At 37.0% G+C, this 21,500-nt stretch overlaps 2 protein-coding genes across 2 annotated transcripts; both read right to left on the reverse strand.

Annotated features, from left to right (window-relative positions):
- Positions 1-18,844: 18,844 nt before the first annotated feature.
- LOC122293244 (labd-13Z-ene-9,15,16-triol synthase, chloroplastic-like) lies at positions 18,845-19,674 on the reverse strand. Its single transcript, XM_043101767.1, has one exon. It carries the CDS (start codon positions 19,642-19,644, stop codon positions 19,048-19,050), a length of 597 nt encoding a protein of 198 aa, XP_042957701.1. The 5' UTR covers positions 19,645-19,674; the 3' UTR covers positions 18,845-19,047.
- Positions 19,675-19,802: 128 nt separating this feature from the next.
- Positions 19,803-20,834, reverse strand: LOC122293637 (flavonoid 3'-monooxygenase CYP75B137-like). The gene is made up of 2 exons (XM_043102165.1): positions 19,905-20,834; positions 19,803-19,820 (listed from the first exon to the last, which is right to left on the reverse strand). The coding sequence occupies exons 1-2, from the start codon at positions 20,832-20,834 to the stop codon at positions 19,803-19,805; spliced, it is 948 nt and encodes a 315-aa protein (XP_042958099.1).
- Between the last annotated feature and the right edge of the window lie 666 nt (positions 20,835-21,500).

Raw genomic sequence — 21,500 nt, forward strand, 5'->3', positions numbered from 1 at the left:
TAGTTTCCATTACAAAGACCACACTTGGTAGCTTTTCCTCTAGTAAGGAGCAAAGGTCTTGAACTGTCCGAGGGTTGCCAAGCCCTCGGCAGTTCCAACTTAGTAGTTTCATAATACTTGGCGGGGCTGCTTAACAGCCACCACCAATTCTACCTGTTCAACAGGTTCCTTCACTTCTAAGTTCCTTCTTTGTTTCTTTAAGTTCTTCACTTCTTGAATCCCAGCCTACCCTCCCTCCATTGGCCTTTTAATGGGCCCTGATGGTGTTGGCAAACTGCTCTTGTTTCCCATACACCGAGCCCTTCTTTTCCATGTTTTACCTCCCTTGACCAAATCCTTAAGTACCTCTCCCTCCCTTTATCTTCTAACTCTTAACTAGGAGCACTAATCTCCCCTCCTTCCACCCCTTCTTCCTCATCTACCTGTACACCAACTTCTTTTAAGCTAAACTCCATCCCTCCCCCTACTATAAGCTCTTCTTCCCCTCCACTCACTTTGTTTTCACTACCCACTGTCTCTTGGCTCACCTCCTGTTCCCTTATCTCTATATCTCTCATAAGTGCCTTCCCTCCTTCATGACAAGATTCCACTTCTTCTCCTCCCACTCTTCTCCAAGAATCCTCTCTTCTGGCTTCTTCCTTTGCTTCTGGACCTCTCCACTTTTTCCCAGTTGAACTTACTCTTAACCAGGCCCCAAATTGCTCCTTTGTCTCACTACCCCCCTCCCTCATCTCTATCTTCCCTGAACAACCATTAGTTCCATGAAGGATCCTACCACAAGAGAAACATAAGAAAGGTAGCTTCTTATACCTGAATGAGATCCACATACTTTTTCCTTGAACTGAAACTGTTCTTCCCCTCACCAAAGGTCTTGTTAAATCTAGTTCAATTTTGACCCTCAAGTAACTCCCGCATCCACTCCCATCTCCTTGAAAATCAACATCTCTTACCTTTCCCACCATATTCCCCACCTGCTCTCCCTTCTTTTGTGTCATCATAGCCAGGGGTAGATTGTACATATGCACCCATAGCACCTCGTGATCAAAACACATTTTCATCGGTGGATTCAATCCATCATACTCCTTAAGCACCATCACCTGATTATCAAACAACCATGGTTTGCCTCCCCACACTTTCTGTTTGTCTGCATGAGTTGCAAAAGTGATAACGAAAGTATTCTTTCCCACCTCTAAGAACTTTGCAACTCTGCTGAGTATCTAGATTTTTGCCATCGTAGCCTCTACTACTCTGGAACTTATTCTCCTCTCGAGCCATATCCTTCCAACTAAACTCCTTTCTCCTTTGCTCTTTAGCTCCTCAGAAGTATCATCATCTAGATCAACATTGATCTGTTCTTCATCATAGGTAATGTGTATTAAGTGGTGGCGTGAGTATATATAATCATATATTATAGTTCCCTCAAAATATTAATAATGGCATGCAAAATTTCAGTTGGCGCGAATTTCCTTGCCGAAAATTTTCAGTAAAACTCAAGTTTCCCTCTCTCTACCTTGAACTCATCCTCATTCACTCCAAATTACCGCTGGACTCTTTTCCTTCAATAGGCCACCCTAATTAGCGTCTCTTCATTGGTTCGCTCTCAACCATTGGAAATTTCTGCCGATCAAGTCTTGTTGGAGTATAGCATCCAAGATTGAACAAATGGAATTGAAGTTGTTAAATTAAAAGAGGAAGAAGAGTTAGTTAGTTAGTTAGTTAGTCATTTTTACTTCCTTTCTGTACTTATATAAACAGAGTTTCATTTTGTAATCATTCATTCAGTCAATACAAATCTCAGTTTCAAGTTTTCTCTCTTATCTCGAGTTCATGATCTTGATTTCATCTGAAACTTAACAAGTCTCCCACTCCAAGAGAGAGAAGCCGCCGCAACCAGCCTGCAGTCAATGAAGCCCCACCATAACTATTACTTCTTTTTTTTTTTTTTTTGGATGCAGAGCATCTGGTTTTATATTTCTGTATGAGATATTGAAATGCCTTAAAGAATTATTACCCATTGTAGGTTGCACCATACAGGTCCGGTGTGGTCTGCACTGCGATGAAATTATTTTAGTGTGAAGCTGCAAAAGCTCTGTCACCGCTCCAATGAAACCCAACCGTTTCTATCACTGTGTGTTTGGTTTTGGGATGTAGAGTATATGGTTTTATATTATTATATGAGAGAATGAAATGCCTTATAGAATTATTACCCATTGTAGGTTGCACCATAGAGGTCCGGAGCAGTCTGCACTGTCATGGTGATTGTTATCAGCTTGTTCATAAACAATTGGCTATTGTAGACCCAGCTTAATTAGGAGATGCTCTTGGCCCTTCATCTGAGATTAGTATATATAAACCCATCATCTAACGTATCAGAGTTTAAGGTTTTTGTCATGATTTTGTTATATAATTAATGGGAATGGATAACCGTGAAAAAATATGTAGTGGATTTAAACTTGTCGATATTTGAAGCTCGGATCTTAAACAGTTTGTAAGACTCCTCTTTTTAGACCATTTGAGACTTCAGATTTGTCTTTGAAATTTGCACACACTGACATAAGCCATATGACCAAAGTGTGTGGTCACTTTGGTACCGACCCTGCCATGAAATTTTTTTAGTGTTAAAAAATAAAAGCTCTGTCACCGCTCCAATGAAGCCCCACCATTTCTATCATTGCTTTTTTATTTTTCAGATGCAAAGTATATGGTTTTATATTTTTGTTGAGGTATTGTACCATCTTTATGCTGGGGAATTTTCTCAACTGCTGTGTCTTGGTCTTGTGGTTGTTGTGCAATGAGGTCAGCGCCTTTTCGGGTTAAACTCGATTGGAGAGCATTGTCAGTTTCAGAGTTTTGGGGAATTTGACATGAAAAATGGGGACCATTTGGAGAAAAATTGTATTTAGTTGATGGACTATTATGGAGACGTGAGCCTTGAGTCAGACTGCTGGAACCGCAGAAGAATAGTTTGGCAAGAAATGGACACCAGGCGGAAGTGGTTGGTCTTCGGAATTATCCATAGTCGATGCTTATTTGGCCAGAATTTCTACAATAAAACGAATAAGAAGAGGCAAATGGGATAAAATGTAAACGAAGTAGATTAGACTCAAAAATCCCAACTCTTCTTCACCTGCATCACAATTTTACTAAAATGTAAGCATTTAATGACTGAAGATTAACTAGTCAATAGATTTGAAGAAAAAGCTCCCCGAATGTAAATCACAGCATTACAACAAAAAAATCAAGCATTTATTTAAAAAAGCATTTGAAACATTCAAACATTCAGTAGAATCTCAAGGAGCAAAACAAATTAGCACAAATATGACATCAAATGGTTCGACCGTCAAGTATATAAATATGGAAACAAGTAACTAACTAACTAGCAAACAAATCGTCGTAGTTTTGAAAATGCATAATATTTTTGGGATGCAGAGTATATGTGGCATTCATAGATCAACGCCAAACTTCTTGATCCAACCTTGCTTTCTACACATAATTTTGATGTTGATCATTTAATGCAGAATAATTATTTGTTCTTTTTGAGTATAGATATGGAAATTATTTACTTGTAATTGTTTGTTGTTTTCACTTTCATGATTTTCTTTATCACTTTATTCTGTCGTTTGAGAAAAAAATTGATCTGCTATTTTTCAGGTTGGTTTCCAAGCCATTGTTGAAGCTCTTGGACTGGCTGCTATCAAGGCAGTAGTAGCCATCACTGCCATAATTGCTGGTGGACGTTTGGTAAGTTGATTAATTTTACTTCAACATTTCGTTTGTTTAAACACGATTTCATTAGTATTGGTTTTTTTTTTTTTTTTTGTTAGGAAGACTGATAAGATTAATTGGAATTGCCTCTATGAAATAAGTAAATAGTACTTTTACAAATGAGATCCATGCTTTCTTAGATTATGAGGCATGGTTCACTCACATGAGAGGTTTGCACAATGTTGTTCGTAATTGCTACCTTGTACTGTATGACTTTTACAGGTTTTGAGAGTGATACATGTTATAACCTTGACTACATTCTAAGAAATGTATCATCCATTTATACATATAACATGCTAGGTGTGCGGCAGAGTCACCTTATGCATACCTCTGGTTGAACTAGAGGCATCTTTCAGTCACCTTATGCATATCTTCAATGGCAGAGTCACCTTATGCATAGTGTCCCTCCTGCCGGCAAATCTGGTAGTGAGGTGGACGGCGTCCCTGGCCTGAAAGATGCCTCTAGTTCGAATTCCCATTGCCGCTGTTGGAAGAGGAGTTGCAATGGCCACTTCGAGTGCCCTACTGAATGCAAGAGGAGTGGTTCTCTAATTCATCGGCCATGATTGGTTAATGTGAAAGCTATGGTGGGAGGAGCCAAGGATTCAAGAGAATTCTGGAAAAGCTCAAAGCTCTCAGCTTTGGAGACCAGATCAATGAAACAAGGCAGGCAGGGGGGTTTGGGCCATTTGTTCAGTGGAAAAGCTTGTGAAGTCGAACCCAAGGCTGCGAAGAAACCAGTGAGACTTGTCAATGCCATCGACGCCCTCCGATGACATGAAACTGATCGCAGAGAGATTTGAAGGTGTGGGCAAACTCAGAAACAGTTCGTGTGCCACGTTTCAGGAACTGGAGATCAACCTTGAGATGAATTTCTTTGGCTTTGGAATGATGACTAAAGGTATTTTCAAGGGCTTCTTCAATGAGGGAGGAGAGCAAGATGCTTAAGAGGTGTTGGTCAGTCTACTTCCACACCAAATGTTTGGTACTTGGTGTTTGAGAGTTTGGGGTGTTAAAACGGGTTGGAGGTTCAAGGGTGCCATCCACATGACCTAATAACGCTCGACTCTCATGGAGGGGAAGTAATTGACTCTTCCACAAGAGATAATTAGAGGCGGAAAGCTTAATGGTGATCAACAAGATCTTAAACTTTGGTCGCAACCATGACTACTTTACCATCTGCATCGCTTAAAACCAAACCTACTCTAGCTTTTCTCACATCTGTAAACACTGCATTATCTACATTTAATTTTAGGAAACCTGGTGGAGGTGGTTGCCATTTACTAACTTTTCTCTCTCAATAGCACTAGAAATCTTCAACTGATTAAAAGTTCTATGAAGAGATAGAGCATGATTAATAGCTGCCATAGGTTCAATCACAGTTTGCTCCATTATCATCTTATTATGTTTGAACCATAAACTCCACCCAATCAAGAAAAAAAAGGTGAAATCCGCCTCATTCCCTCTTTCAAAAACAAACCTAAAAGTTTCCAAGAAAGCTAACTGGTGCTAAATTTGCTGCAATAAAGGGAGAAAGTGTGGCCATAACAGTCTAAAATGATAGCAAAATAGAAGAGCTTGTGCCACATCCTCCCCACTCACATGACAGAAACAACATACATTTGCCACATCAATTTTTTTATGTCTCCAGTTTTGCAAAGTCAGTAGAATGTCTTTACAAGCTCGCCATGCAAAGATTTTTATTTTTATTGGAACTTTCATATGCCATATACCTTTCCGTATTCTCTTATCTGACATGAGAAATGAACTTTCCCCATTACCACCAGAACTCAGATTTTGAATCAATCGATAGCCACTTTTCACAGTAAAGTTCCCACTTGATTCTTTGTTCCAAATCCACTTATCCATGTAATCATTACTTGACAACTTGATCTGACGAATCTTATGTGCCATATTTGGATTGAAGAGAGATCTTACTTGACATATCTTCCACAATTGAGTAGCCTGGTCAATAAGAGAAGCCACTGTTTCTTCCTCTTGTGCCTCATTAACTGAAATCCCATCTAAAGCTAGCTGTAAACTTCTATGATCTGGCACCCAAAAGTCTTCCCAGATTTTAATATTTTCCCCTGTACCAACTCTCCACGGACACCCTGCCCATAACCACTCCTTAGCTTCAAATATCCCTCTCCAAGCATTAGAAGGATTAGGACCCGACTTAGCTTGAAAGAAAGAACCATGTGGAAGATTATATTTTGCCTTGTAAATTCTTTGTAGCAAAGAGCCATTATTTTGAAAAATCATCCACCCTTGTTTTGCTTGCAAAGCCATGTTAAAGAAATGTAAATTCTTGAATCCCATTCCACCTCTATATTTTGACATGCAAAGCCTTTGCAACTCATCCAATGCACTTTCCTCTCATCTTCCTTTTGCCCCCACCAAAACCTAGCCATCAACCTCTCCAACTCTTTACATAAACCCAAAGCTAATTTGAAATAACTCATAGCATAAGTAGAGATGGATAATGCTACAGCTTTAATAAGAACTTCTTGTCCTCCTTGAGATGATAATTTCCCTTTCCAGCTTTGCAATTTAACCCAAACTTTCATTTTGACAGCCTCAAATGCTCTAGTTTTAGATCTCCCCACTAGGTTAGGCAAACCTAGGTACTTATCATATTGTTGAATCAACCTAGATAATTCAGGGCAATGTATGGTAAACAAGATTGTAATTCAAGAGATATTATTATGAATAATTCTATTTGAAGATGTTTATACAAATCAATCTTACAAATCAAATTATTATTGTGATTTAGAAGTTAAATTTTAAAATTTGAATATAACAAATTAATCAAATTATGCTATATGGAAAGTGCGTGGTGTAAAATCTTTTAAATAGTACTACTCTATTATTATTGTTGTGGTTCTTATTATTGTTGTAATTATTATTGTTCTTATTATTAGGGTAATGCTAGGGGGACCCAAAGATAACTGAAGAATTGAACCGACGAATAGCAAATGCACTTTTTTATTTTTTTTTCTTTTCTTATTTTAATCATTTTTTACGCAATTTTAAATATTTTTAAAAAATAAAAAATATCAATTCATTAATATTCACCTCCTTATCTATTAAGTAAAAAAATTAAAAAATTCAATTGGTCACTTTTATCGGTTGAAGTAGCATTGTCCTTATTATTATTATTATTATTATTATTATTATTATTATTATAGCCAATGAATCATTCATTTCAATAATAAAAACGCCTTACAAGATATTGTTTCTACGAAGCCATACAGCTTGTGATACAAAAGAAGGACAAGATCCCCACCACACATCAATATCCTCAACATTCCATGCATTCCTTGCTAATTGACGCGTTGCCACATTGCCTAGCTTGCTAACATGTGAAATCTGAACCTGTTGAAAGCCTTTTAGCATGCGACGAATATCTTGAATAAGAAAAGCAAATTAAAATCTGTTAAATACTTAGTTCGGGAGTTCAAAGCATTTACAAGAATTAAACAATCAGTTTTCAATACCAAATTTTGAACACTCCATTGAGCACAAAATTGTAATCCCCTCAACATTGCAGTAGCCTCAATAAACTCCGAAGAAGCAACTTCTCATTCGAATTTACTACAAGCGGCAACCACACTACCTTGATGATCTCTAAGAATAAGCCCTATTCCTAACTTGTGATGATCAAAGGAATTAAATTGCATGGCCACTGACGACAAGTAAATAAATTTATTTGCAAGTTTGTCAATTGAAACATTAAACACATTATTGAATGTGGAAGTTACATCAATTTAAAAAAAAAATAATAATATCTTAATATTTTTATTACGAAGACAATAGATCTCTCCTAGTTGGTGATGTATTATTCAAAACGCTTATATATATCATTTCTCTAGAATATAATATCCATTTATTCTAACCCATGCTTTTATCACCTGATTAGTTTCTTTATTTGACTCTATCGATCACTTATATTTTAACCCTTCACGACCAATTATGATTGGGAAGTTAGGAATCCTTTGCTGAAATTAGGATTCATAACGTATCAAGAAGGAGAGTTAAATCTTAATATTTAATTTTTATTCTAATAGTAGTTCATGATTGAGGGTTTGTTTTTGGACTTAGTTTTTTTTCCTCAAACTTCAGAATTTTGATATGTACACAACCCAACTACAACTTTTTACAACTCACTATTAAGATATTATTTTCTTTTAAATTCAAACTAATCAAAATAAAATAAAATTCAAATAACTTTAAACTAAATTAATATTTTAATAACAAGTTCTGTAGAAATCGATATGCATTTTTCAATATTATTAAACTCTATCACGATAACTTCATGAAAAAAATAATAGGGTTAAAAAACATAGAGGAGAAATTCAATCCATCCTTCCAAGTTGAGGGAGGAGGACACACCCACGATCCGCTTAGGATACTAAGGGGATGTGTATCTGACTTTGGTCTTCATAAATCATCAAGGGTTGCATGGATGTGGCTTACACGACGGGCTTGAGACAATTGGGGGATGCACTCCCTTGCTCTAATCTTCATAACTCCCTGTGGGTCGCAAAGACATGGCATTCACAAACTGGGAATTTCACCTGAAGATCGATGTGAGAGTCTACATGATTGTTTCTCAGGCCAAGATCTGTTGATGATCTCATGGAACACCATCAAACATATGATGATCTCATAGTGGCTGGTGATTATGTTGCATCTCATTCCAATGGGGCTCAAGGTGTCATAATGGTTGTTCATCTAGTTCTCTATTGGTTGTGGTTCTGGTTCGTCCTCAAACTGTTCAAATCCCAGGAGAAGTCAAGGTCAAGACCCCAATGGCTTGTCTGGAGCTCGACTTATCTGTCAAGAAAAGGTGGGGCAGACTGCTCTACACTACCACCACTACAATGAGTCCTAACAAAGTGACTTCTCATCTATGCAATCTTATTGCATTAGTCCCTATTGATCAAAATATTGTAACTGGTATCCTGACACTAGCATGACACATTATTTGACTTCATATCTATCCAATCTCAATGTCAACAGTGAAGAGTATAGTGGTTCCACTCAGATTCATATGGGTAACAACTCTAGTTTAACTATCACTCACCATTGCACATCTAAACTTTCTAGCCCTGAATATTCTTTTCTATTACATAATATTCTTCCTATCTGTCAAATCACCAAAAATTTACTTTCTGTTAAAGAATTTACCATAGCTACTAATATTTTTTGTTTCTATTTTTTAATTTCATCTCTCTTGTTTGTTTGGGTTTTTTTTTTTTTTTTTTTTTGTGTGATAGATTGAGCGACAGGGACCATTCTACTACACGGGCCAAGTAAGAATGGGTTGTACTCCTTTCTTGCTTCCAATAAGGATTCTCATTCCTTTGCTCTTGTTGAAGAATGAACCTTGCTTCCCTTATGGCACTCCATGATGGGTCATCTAGCTTTAAAAATTGTTCGTCGAGTCTTATCTTAGTTTTCTCCCCTTGTAGTCCCTTATAAGTCCAGGTTTTCATGTCTTATGTGTCTTGGCTCTAAAATTTGTCAATTACCATCTTTTGAGTCACAGAATCATGCCTTGACACCACTTGAATTAATTTATAGTGATGTTTGGGGGGCCCTCCCTATTCTTTCACATAATGGTTTTTGCTATTACATTCCAATCGCTATACCTGGTTCTACCCTATTTCTTGCAAAAGTGATGTTCTCACTATTTTTCACAAACTCCAGCCCTATGTCGAACGATTCTTTAATTGCAAAATTAAAGTTGTTCAATTTGACTAGGGTGCTGAATTTCACCCTCTATCATTCTTCATGTCCTCTCTTGGGATTTCCCATAGTTGTTCCTGCCCTCACACTTATCAACAAAATGGCGCTATTGAGCAGAAACACCACCACATTGTTGGAACTGGTTTGACTCTTTTAAATCATGGTCACATTTCGCTTCCGAGATGATGCGTTTCACACTACCTGCTATATAATTAATCACATGCCATCACCCATCTCTCACAATTAGTCTCCATTTCAATGTCACTTTCATAGCGACCCTAATTATTCTTTCCTTCATGTCTTTGGTTGTGACTGTTTACCCTATCTATGAATATATATTTGTCACAAATTGTAGCCGCGGTCCATTCATTGTATCTTCCTCGGCTACAGCCTAAACCACAAAGCATATAAATGTCTTAAGCCCCAAACAGGCAAATAGTCATTTCAGGGGATGTCGTTTTTTAGGAAACAGTTTTTCCAATTGAGTCCAAGCTATTCCATTCTTAGTTGACCCAAAACCAGTCCCTGTTGGTCCAAGGTGAACCTCCTCCATAGTTTTTCCTTCCTACACCCGGGTCCATTCCTTCTTGCTCAACCCGTGTAGTAGGGTAGAAGTTGAGCGCTTGTTGGCCCAATCAAAATAGTCAAGCAATGGCATGCATATCCAACAAATCCAATCATCCCCTTCCTTACTCTCAACTTCACCGAAACCGCATCCTCAACTCAAATGTCTCCTCCATCATTCTCAATTCTCTTGATACCTTTTCCTCGTCACTTGAGCCTTCCACTCAACCACACCCTCCCTACACCCTGAATGGAGAGTTATAATGAACTCAAAGTTTGATGCCCTACTAAAAAATAGCACCTAGAGTCTAGTTTCACCCACTACAACTTGAAATGTCATTGGTTGATCAAAATGGGTATATAGGATAAAAAGGAAGCTAACAGTGAAGTCGAATTCTATAAGGCATGTTTGGTTTCCAAGGGATATCTCCATCAATTTGGTATTGATTTCTCCTACACCTACAGTTCAATTATCAAACCAACAATGGAGATAACGGTTATCTCCATTGTTGTGTATTCAGGTTGGTCAATTAGACAAATTGATGTGCTTGATTTCTTTTTACATGGTACACTATCAGAGGAGGTTTTCATGATTAAACCTCCTAGGAGGTTAATTTCATCCACACTTTCCAAATCACATTTGCAAGTTGCACAAAGCAATGCATGGACTAAAACAGGCCCCAAGCCTAGTTTTCCCATCTAAGCATTCATTTATTGGAGTTGGGTTGTCATGGCTTACATCCAGATACTTCTCTATTCATTCAGAACTCTACTAAGTTCATTATGTATATACTAATCTATGTCGAAGACATGCTGATTACCTACTCATACAAGCATGTTATTGATGACTTATTGAGTAGTCTACATTGTGATTTTGAAATCAATGACTTGGGCAGTTTGAATTTGTTTATTGGGTATTGAGGCACTCAACTCCAACAGCCAAATCCTATTATCTCAACAACACCAGCATACCATGGATATTCTTAAAAATACAAAAATGCATGAGGGCGAGCTAATTGGCACTCCAATGGCAAGTTCCACCAATCTTAGTGCCTTTCATGGTGAGGGTTTCACTGACATTACTCTATTTTGTATTACAGTTGGGGCCTTACAATACTTATTAGTAACTCGCCCATATATTGCTTTCACATTCAAAAAATTGTCTTAGGTCATGTACAAACCAAAATTGTCACATTGGTTGGCGATAAAGCATCTTCTCTGCTGTTTACAATAGACAATTAGCTATGGTCTCTATATTTGAAATCTATAAATAAATACTACAAGCATTTTCTAATGTTGACTAGATGAACTCCCATGATGATGGTGATCAACTAGAGGATTTTGTATTTTATTATGATAGAATTCAATTTTAGGTAACTTCAAGAGGTTAATAGTGGCTTAGCTAAGCACCAAGGTTGAGTATAAGGTGTTGGCCAATATAATAGCTAAAATTCATTAGCTTCAATCCTTACTCCAAGAACTTGGTATTAATCTCTCACAATCTCCTATCTTTTGGTGTGACAACAAAAGAGCATGCAACGTATTTGTCAACCAATCCAGTTTTCCATGCTCATGCAAAGCATGTATAAATTGATTTTCACTTTGTCATGGACATGGTTGCCAAAAACTCATTGAGACCAAGTTTTTGTCTCCTAGCAGATTTCTTCACCAAGCCCCGTCTTCATCAAACTTTACAATGATCCATTCCAAGCTTAATGTAATTTCCACTTCATTGGACTTGCGGGGGGATGTCAAGGATAAAGAATCCAATCATGATAAGTCATCCAAGATTAGAATATATGCTCAATTAGACTTTGTTATGTTTTCCACTAGTGCTTTCATTGTAATAGACTCTTAATAGAACTTTGTAAAGTTCCTATATTAATAACACATGCCATACGTTATTCTGTGTGGTTGATATTTTTTCAACAATCTCCAACATTGATTAGCGGAATAAGATATGTCGTAAAAGAAGTTGTTGGCAACTAATGAAAGAAATGAATCCTTTTTAACCAATTGAAAAATAAAATATAATGAATGAATGAAAAGAGAGTGCAAAGCCTTTAAATCATGTTGCTCTCTTCCATAGCTTGTATCAAATGGATCAAAATTGATTCTTCTTCTTTCAAGCCCATATTGAGTGTTGGGATCTTACTAGCTTCATCCCAAGTGGGTTGCATCAATCATTGCATTGCCTTATTGATCTTCTTGGCTCTTGATCTTGTAATTAGACCATCTGGAACTTGCAAATAATCTTTAAGATTAGGCCTACCTTAGTTCCCATCATTCCCCCTCTCTTCAAAAGGATCGACTTCAAATCTTCACCTACATCAAACGGAGAAAGATCAGAAATATTGAAAGTAGCATAAATATTATACCCACCTGGAAGATCCACTTTATATGCATTGTCATTAATTTTCTCAAGAATTTGAAAAGGTCTATTTCCTCGAGGATGCAACTTAGTTCTTCTATAGGTTGGGAACCTTTTTTTACACATGTGACCCCAAACCCAATCTCCTTATTGGCTTGGGAAGCAATCCTTTAATTCTTTTGGGCAATTTGAAGCCATACTCACTCATGAAGTGACTTCACTAACACCGCCTTCTTTTGTCCATTCAAGCTACTCTGGTCATCAACAGGTAAAGGCATCAAATCTAAAGAAGTGGATTAAATCCATAGAAAAATTCAAAAGGAGGATATGAAGTAGTAGTATGCATGGTCCTATTATATGCAAACTCTATAAATGGCAAACAATCCTCCCAAGTTTTTAAATTCTTATGAACAATAGTGCATAAAAGTTGAGTTAAAGTCCTATTAACTACTTCAGTCTGACTGTCAGTTTGTGGATGACAAGTAGTGGAAAATAAAAGCTCATTACCCAATTTCCCCCACAACACCTTCTAAAAGTAGCTAAGGAATTTAACATCCCTATCAGAAACAATACTCGTAGGCACACTATAGAGTTGCATTATCTCCCAGAAAAACAAGTCAGCTATATTTGTGGCATCATATGTTTTATAGCATGGAATGAAATGTGCCATCTTGCTAAATCTATCTACAACCACAAAAATAGACTCTCTATCCCTTTTTGTCCTAGGTAGTCCCAAAACAAAGTCCATAGATATGTCTACCCATGGCTCACTTGGAACGGGTAAGGGTGTATACAACCTATGTGACAAAATCTTAGATTTGGTCTTTCTACATGTAATGCACCTACTATAAATGCAATTGACCTCTCTTTTCATCTTAGGCCAAAAGAAATGTTGATGCAAAATCTCTGAGGTCTTCTTGACACCAAAATGTCTCATTAATCCCCCACCATGTGACTCACACACAATAACTCACACATAAAACGACTGGGGGCACACAGTTTGTTTTCTTTAAACAGGTAACCATCATGCTTGTAAAACTTACCATATGCTACCTTATCACATGCCATATACACATCAGAAAAGTCAGCGTCATTGGCATACATGTCTTTCACATATTCAAATCCAAGCATTTTAGCACTCATAGAAGCAAGAAGTACATACCTCCAGGATAAAGCATCAGCAATAGTGTTCTCCTTACCTTGCTTGTAATGGATGACATAGAGAAAGGTCTCAATGTATTCCATCCATCTAGCATGACTTTTATTCAACTTACCTTGACCCTTGAGATGTTTCAAAAATTCATGATCGATATGGATCACAAATTATCTAGGCCACAGGTAGTGCTGCCAAGTATCTAATGCACGAACAATGGCATAAAGCTCTTTGTCATAAATAGGATACTTTAAGGACACCCCACATAACTTCTCACTAAAGAAGGCTATAGGCCGCCTATCCTGCATCAAAATGGCTTCAATCCCTAATCCTAAGGCATCACATTCAATCTCAAAACTTTGTTAAAATCAGATAATGCTAATATAGGTACAGAGCACAACCCTTCTTTAATAGTGGCAAAATCATTCTCTTGATCAGCCCACCAATGAAACCCAATATGTTTTTTAATTACTTCAGTGAGTGGTGCAGCAATGGTGCTAAAGTTTTTAACAAAATGCCGATAAAAGCTAGCTAAGTCATGAAAGCTTCTTACCTCTGTAATGCTCTTTGGCGTTGGCCACTACTTGATGGCCTTGACTTTCTTTTCATTCACTTCAATACATTTTGTACTCACAACATAACCAAGAAAAAAAACTTTCTCCATGCAAAAGGTACATTTCTTGAAATTAGCATACAACTTTTCACATCTAACACATCAAACACAATCTCAAATGCTCAATACGTTCATTTAAGTCCTTGTCGTACACTAGGATATCATCAAAATACACAACTACAAACTTACCTATGAGCGCATTTAGGACATGGTTCGTTAATCTCATGAAAGTACTGGCCGCATTTGTAAGTCCAAGGAGGGCATAACCAACCATTCATAAAGCCCATACTTTGTCTTAAAAGCAATTTTTCATTCATCACCCTCTTTCATTCTAATTTGATGGTATCCACTTTTAACATCAAATTTACTAAAAATACATGAGCCATAAAATTCATCAAGCATATCATCTAATTTAGTAATGGGATGCAGATACTTTACTATAATATTGTTGACCGCCCTGCAATCGACATACATCTTCCATGTCCCATCCTTCTTTGGAATGAGTAGTACTGCTACTGCACATGGGCTCATGCTCTCCCTCATATACCCCTTACTCATCAAATCCTCAACTTGCCTTTGAAGCTCATTTGTCTCTTTTGGATTACTCCTATAGGTTGGTCGGTTTGAAATAGTAGCTCTAGGCACAAAATCAATCTGATGCTCAATACTTCTAATGCGTGGCAACTCATTTGGTATCTCTCCTGGGAAAACATCCCCAAACTCCTATAACAAAGAAAAAGCCAAACTAGGAAGAAACTGGTTTGTTTCATCAAAATTATGATAAGACTCTTTATAGACAAGAACAATCATAGGGCAATATGCTAAGAAAGCCCTCTTAAACTCACTCTCTTGCATAAAAACTCACTTTTGTTTGTCTTTTTCTCTCTGCAGAATCTCTTTCCTTTTCACTGCTCATTTTCACTCCCACTCTTTCTATTTTGCTGGATCTATTTTTCACTCTTTCTATTTTGATCACTCTCATTTTCACTCTTTCTTTTTTTATTACTTTCATTTTCACTCTTTCTTTTTTAAGCAACCTCACTTTTTAGTTTCAATTGGTCCTCATAGAATTGTCTTGGAGTTAAAGAAGCAAGCTTGATTGTTTTGCCCTCCTTTACAAAATTGTACATGTTCTTGAATACATCATGTACCACCCTTCTATCATACTGCCATGGCCTTTCCAACGAGATATGGCCAACACGCATAGGCACAATGTCACAAAGCACTTCATCCCAATACTTCCCAATAGAAAAAGTAACTAACACTTGTTTATCCACCCTAACCTCCCCACAATCATTCAACCACTACAACTTGTATGGTCGAGACTGTTTCAAGGTAGGTAAATTTAATTTCTTAACTAAAGTAGTGCTAGCAACATTAGTAAAACTCCCCCCATCAATGATCATACTACATACATTGCTATTGATGTGGCATCTAGTATGAAAAATGTTCTCCCTCTGTTGCTCTACATCATCCATCTCAATTTGTGTATTGAGATCACACTTGGCAACAAGAGACTCACCTGTCATGGGGCATTCTACTCCATCATCATCACTAGCATCCTTCAAATCGGGCATCTCATCACTGTCATCCTCACTTGCAGTCATCACCTCTCCATTGTCATGCATAATCATCACATGTTTGTTTGGACATTGAGAAGCGATGATGCCTTGAACCCAAACACTTAAAGCATTTAATATCTCTATTTCTAGAAGGTTGGTATGCTACCTTGGGTTTGTTGCTAGTTGCTTCATCTTTTCCTTTAGATGGTTCTGTCTTTCCCTTTGTTACAGCTCGATCATCTTTCTCCCACTTTGGCTTCCAAGGACTGCTAGAAACCGAAGCGCACCTTTCTGCTCCTTCCCTTTTTAATTGCCTCTCTACCTTTATAGCCATGTGCACCATGTCTTCTATTTCTACATAATACTGCAACTCAACCACATTGGCTTTCTACCTATTCAAACCACACAAAAATCTAGCCACGGTGGCTCACTATCCTCCTCTACATTTTCCCATATCATAGCCACCTCCATCCCCTTATGGTAGTTCTCCACACTCCTAGACTCTTGTGTAAGATTTTATAATTTCTAGTAGAGGTCCCTATAGTAGTGCTAAGTACAAATCTCCACCTCATAAGAGCTTTCAACCATCCCCATGAATCTACAGGCCTTTCATAATTCCTCATCCTATTCGTTACTAACTGATCCTATCAAATAATAGTATAATCAGTGAACTCAATTACTGCCAGCTTCACTTTCTTTACCTCGGAGTAATTATGACAATCAAATACCGACTCCATTTTTTTCTCCCACTCTAGATAAACCTCAGGGTCAGTTCTACCTTGAAAAGATGGAATTTTCATTTTGATGCTTCCAAGGTCTCTATCTACACCATCCCAAAGTCCTCTTTCACTCCTAACTCTTCAATGTCTACCCAACCCAACTTCAGATGTTAGGTCTTCCTCATCCTCACCATCACCATCTTCATACCTATGTTCTCTTATAGGCTCACTTCTTCTCCTATCTCTCTCACCTTGCATATTTCTAATCACCATTTCTTGATGATCCATCCTCTCCCTCACTTCCCCCAATACCATGTTCAACAGTTCAAACTTTTGTTGCATGGCCTGTAATACAAAGGAGTTATCTACCATCTGCTTTGGTGATGAGTCACTTTTATGAAACATCGTATGTGCTACACAAAAAAATATTAGTGGAAACAGATTTCACACGCTCCCTTACGTGTATGCACTCGAATAATGGCACCCATTGTGTTTTAATTGATTTTTTTCCTGGTAATAATCTCACACTCCCTTGCCTTTTATCTCAAAAGTTTTTCCACTTAAGTTCTTTAAGAACTAATTGAACTCAATCAAGACAATATAACCTTGTTTTATCCCTCCAAGAAACAATAACAAGAGAAACATGGAAGGAATAAAACGACATGAGAATCAAGGAAATAATAGGAATTGATGAGTAACTATAAAACAAGATACCAACTATAATGATGTATGCAGCCCTTTCGATGATAAGGCTCAATTAAAAAAAAAAAGAAATCGGATTTGTTTTCAAATTTTTTTTTTCAAATTTTTTTTCCTTACTTTTTTTTTTCTTTTCTTTTATCACCAATTTAATCACAATTAGTAATATTCAATTTTGTAAATCAAACAATTAAATTCAAACACACAAGAATAGACAAAAGTAGAAGGAAACAATGAAACAGAACTCCTAGCAATTGACAATTCAAAGATACAAGAAGCACTAGAATTTGGAAACCCTAATGAAGCAAATTTTAGCAGCCCAAAAATAAGGAATTTTTGCACTTTTTTTTTTTTTTTTTTGTAACTCTAATTAAAGAACAAGGTAACCCTAATCAAAGAATAAGGAGACCCTATAAAACAAGGAGAAATTTGACAGCCCTAGGAAGAAGGAAATTTTTGCACTTTTTCTTTTTTTTTTTTTATAAGTAATGCAAGAATTAAAAGATAGAATCAAAACTGATTGAAAACCATCCTCTGAATGCCAAATGATATGAACTCACAGAATTGGAATCCCTTGAACCCACAATCAATTTGAAAACTCACCCAAGAAAGCCAAATCAAGTCAATGGATGGAGAATCTAGAGCCGTTGAGAACTCGTTTCAAAAACTTATATTATATTAAAATCTAGACTCGTTGAAGAACCTATCTCAAGAACCTAGATTACAAGAAGAAACGTCACAAAGGTTGTAATTTACCTTGGATAAGTTCAAGAGTTCAATCAAGAATAAGAGAAGTAAACTCAACTCACAATGAAAAGTCAATAATGTCTAACTTGAAGTGGGCAGTCACAAGATGTTTAAATACTCCCAACAAAATTAACCCAAGGCCAAAAACAAGAGCCTTTCCCAAAAATACCCCTAAGTGGACAGTGTAGCGCTACAGTACTGTAAATAGTGCCATAATACAATAACTCCTTAAAATCCTAGTTCAACAAAATCATAACTTTCTCAACATGTCCTTAAGTCCTTCTCATAATAAACCCAATTATTTTAAACTAATAAAATAAGTCCTTTAAATGAATAAACTAAGTTGAAAGTCTTCAAGTGCTCAAAGCCGTTAAGTCATGTTGCTCTCTTCCATAGCTTGTATTAAATGAATCAAAACTGGTTCTCATTCTTTCAAGCCCATATTGAATGTTGGGCTCTTGTTAACTTCACCCAAGTGGATTGCACCAATCCTTGCATTGTCTCTTTAATCTTCTTGGCTCTTGATCTTGTAATTAGCCCATCTGGAACTTACAAATGATCTTTAAGACTAGGCCTACCTCGGTTCCTATCATTATTGCTCTCCCTTTATACCACTAACCAAAGTTTTGGCTATTTTGCTTTATGGTAAAAACAATTCCATTGCTAATGGTGTATATCGTAACACATTTTGGCATACTAATGGAAAAAAAATCATGGAGACGCTTTATATGTGTCAATGTTTTCGAATTGATGAAGATGATCATGCATTCAGACTTCATTTACATGATCATTATAATACAAACGCCTTAAAAAAATTTGTTTACTAAAAAACCATGTCCGACTAACAAAAGAAGAAGAAAAGGAAATGCCACAGTAAGATTTTATTCATAGGCCAATAATTGCGCAAATCTAGATACAGGTGAGTGTACGTATAAGCCTCTTTGTAGACAAGCAAGATGGCATTATTTGGAAATCATCATTACATTGTCTATAGTACTACAGGAAGTGAAAAGCATCAAAACCTCATAGTTATTGTGCATAAAAATGCTTTATACAAGGTACTAGTATGGAAAGCAATAGAGTATATTTCTCGCATTGTACTATTCTGTGTAGAGCTCAGACCTGGATAACCTTAGAGTTGGAATTGCAATGGTTGGATTCTTCTTCTTGGTAACAACACTGAAAGTGTCAAAAAATTCTATCTCTGAACCTTGTGGCAATTTCCATTCATAGGAATGCAAAAATGAAGCCAAGATGTATTTGAGTGTCCTATCCCCTAGTGCAATCCCTGCGCATATTCTTCTCCCGGATCCAAATGGAAGATACTTAAAATTGTTGCCTAAATAATCAAACGTACCATAAGCATTATTTAGAAACCTCTCAGGTTTAAATTCCAATGGATTGTCCCAATACTTTGGATCCCTTTGTATAGCCCAAACATGCAAGAAAATACTAGAACCTTTGGGTACACAGTACCCTCCAATGATGCTAGACTCACTTGGAGTACGCAATAATAGGAAAGGACCAGGTGGGTGCAAACGTAAGGTCTCTTTAATAACTGCTTCTAAATAATGTAATTTGGGCAAATGAGATTCTTCAACCAAGTTGTCCAACCCCACAATTTCTGTTAATTCTTCAGTGACCTTTCTCATTATCTCTGGATCCTTCAACAACCTTGCCATCACCCATTCCGACATGGTCGTTGTGGTGTCTGTTGCTGCTATCAGTATGTCCTATTTAAACAAGAGTAAGGTGATCAGCTCAATTGAAAATTGAAAAACAAACAAAACAAGCCAAAATAAAGTTTGGATGTCTATGAATTAGTTAAAGTTATTAATGGCAAAATCAACCCCCCCTATTCGGCTCTAAAGTACTAATGAAACAAAAAAGTAAAAAATCACACACACACACACACACACACACAAATGCGCGCGCACACACACACACACACACTTACAAAAACCAAGGCCTTGACTTGCATCATGCTCATTGATGGGTCCTGCTCCCTTAGTTCCAAGAGAACTTGCAAAAGGTCCTTTTGTCCTGTCTTTGTCTTTCCCTCTTCTTTAGCTTTGGCCAAACTCTTGATCTGTTTGTCAATTGCATAATCAAGTACTCCATCAATGGTTTCGGAAATTCTCTTTTCTTTCCTTTTGAGCCCTTGTAAATCAAACCTTGCTAAAGCCGGGAAAAGGTCTGAAACATTTGGTTTTCCAATAATCATCACAAATTCTGCAAAGATATGCTTAAACTCTGCTCCAAACTTAGCCCTTTCCACTCCATGTAGCGTGCCACCCCACAACATGTTCATGATGGCATTCATCACCGTTACATATGCCATGTCTCCTAAATCTATATGGGTGCCTTTTTTGTTGTACACATTTCTAATGGTGTTCCTTACCTCTTCTCTCCTTAAAGGGAAAGTACTATCAAGATTTGCTGGACTTAACATCTCTCTCACAAATATCTTCCACAACATCTTCCAGTTAGGACAATTCAAGGAAAAAGCAATATCGGCTCCCCCATATGAGACAATATTTCCAACTATGTTAGTATCACGGTTGGAAAATATTGCATCTTGGTCACGAACAACTTCTTTAACTAGCGAGGGTGAGCTAATTACAATGGGCAATTTATTTCCAAGCCAAACCTTATAGATGGGGCCATAGATCCCACACAGTTGATGAAATTTTGTATGTAATTCTGTACCTACAAATGGAAGGTACCCAACTATTGGCAAGCCACGGGGACCTGGTGGCAATGAAGGTATTGCAGCCTTTCTTTGCTTCTTGACGACCAACCATAACACCACAAATATACTGATCAAAATAGTGAGAGTTGAGCTAGAAAATCTCTCGTCACCAGCATAGGACCTCCACCATCCCATTGCTTAAGCTACATTCAAGTGTAGGGCAAAGTGAGAAAAGGGGTCAAAATTAGGAATATGTATGTTATGTGTGTTTGGTTGAAGCATGGCCTGGAAGGCAAGGGATAGAATGCGACTTAACGATGGGATTTGAGAATGTATAGATATTTCGTTACAGAGAATTGAAGTGTTAGATTTATAAAAGGTTCTCATAAAATAATGCTCACATATTACTCTGTGGTTACGCTTTACCTTCACCATTGATTATTGGGAAGGAAATCACATTGGCAGTTACAGTTTGAGTCACATGGGCTTAAGAAGTCTTATCAACATGTGGATGTTTTACAGTTTATTTAGGTAGTTAGGTCGTTTGTGGAGGTTTGGGCTCTCTCTTTTTCTCCCAATTTTTATTTTTTATTTTTATTTTCTTGCAGCTTTTTACAAATTTTAATAACATTTTATTCAACTTTCATCTAAAATCATCTCATCTCATCTCACTATCTAAACCATACATCAATCTTTTTTAATTGTATAATGCTCAATCTTGATTTGACTAATCAAATATATCAACCTTGATTGGACTCCTTATAGTAAATAGATGCATGGTGTGCTGTAATTATCTGTATAATTTGTTTTATAAAATATGCATGCCCCTTAAAAAGAAATGATTATGTTGAATTAATACAA

This window comes from Carya illinoinensis, chromosome 14, assembly GCF_018687715.1.
Source record: "Carya illinoinensis cultivar Pawnee chromosome 14, C.illinoinensisPawnee_v1, whole genome shotgun sequence".
NCBI lineage: Eukaryota > Viridiplantae > Streptophyta > Magnoliopsida > Fagales > Juglandaceae > Carya > Carya illinoinensis.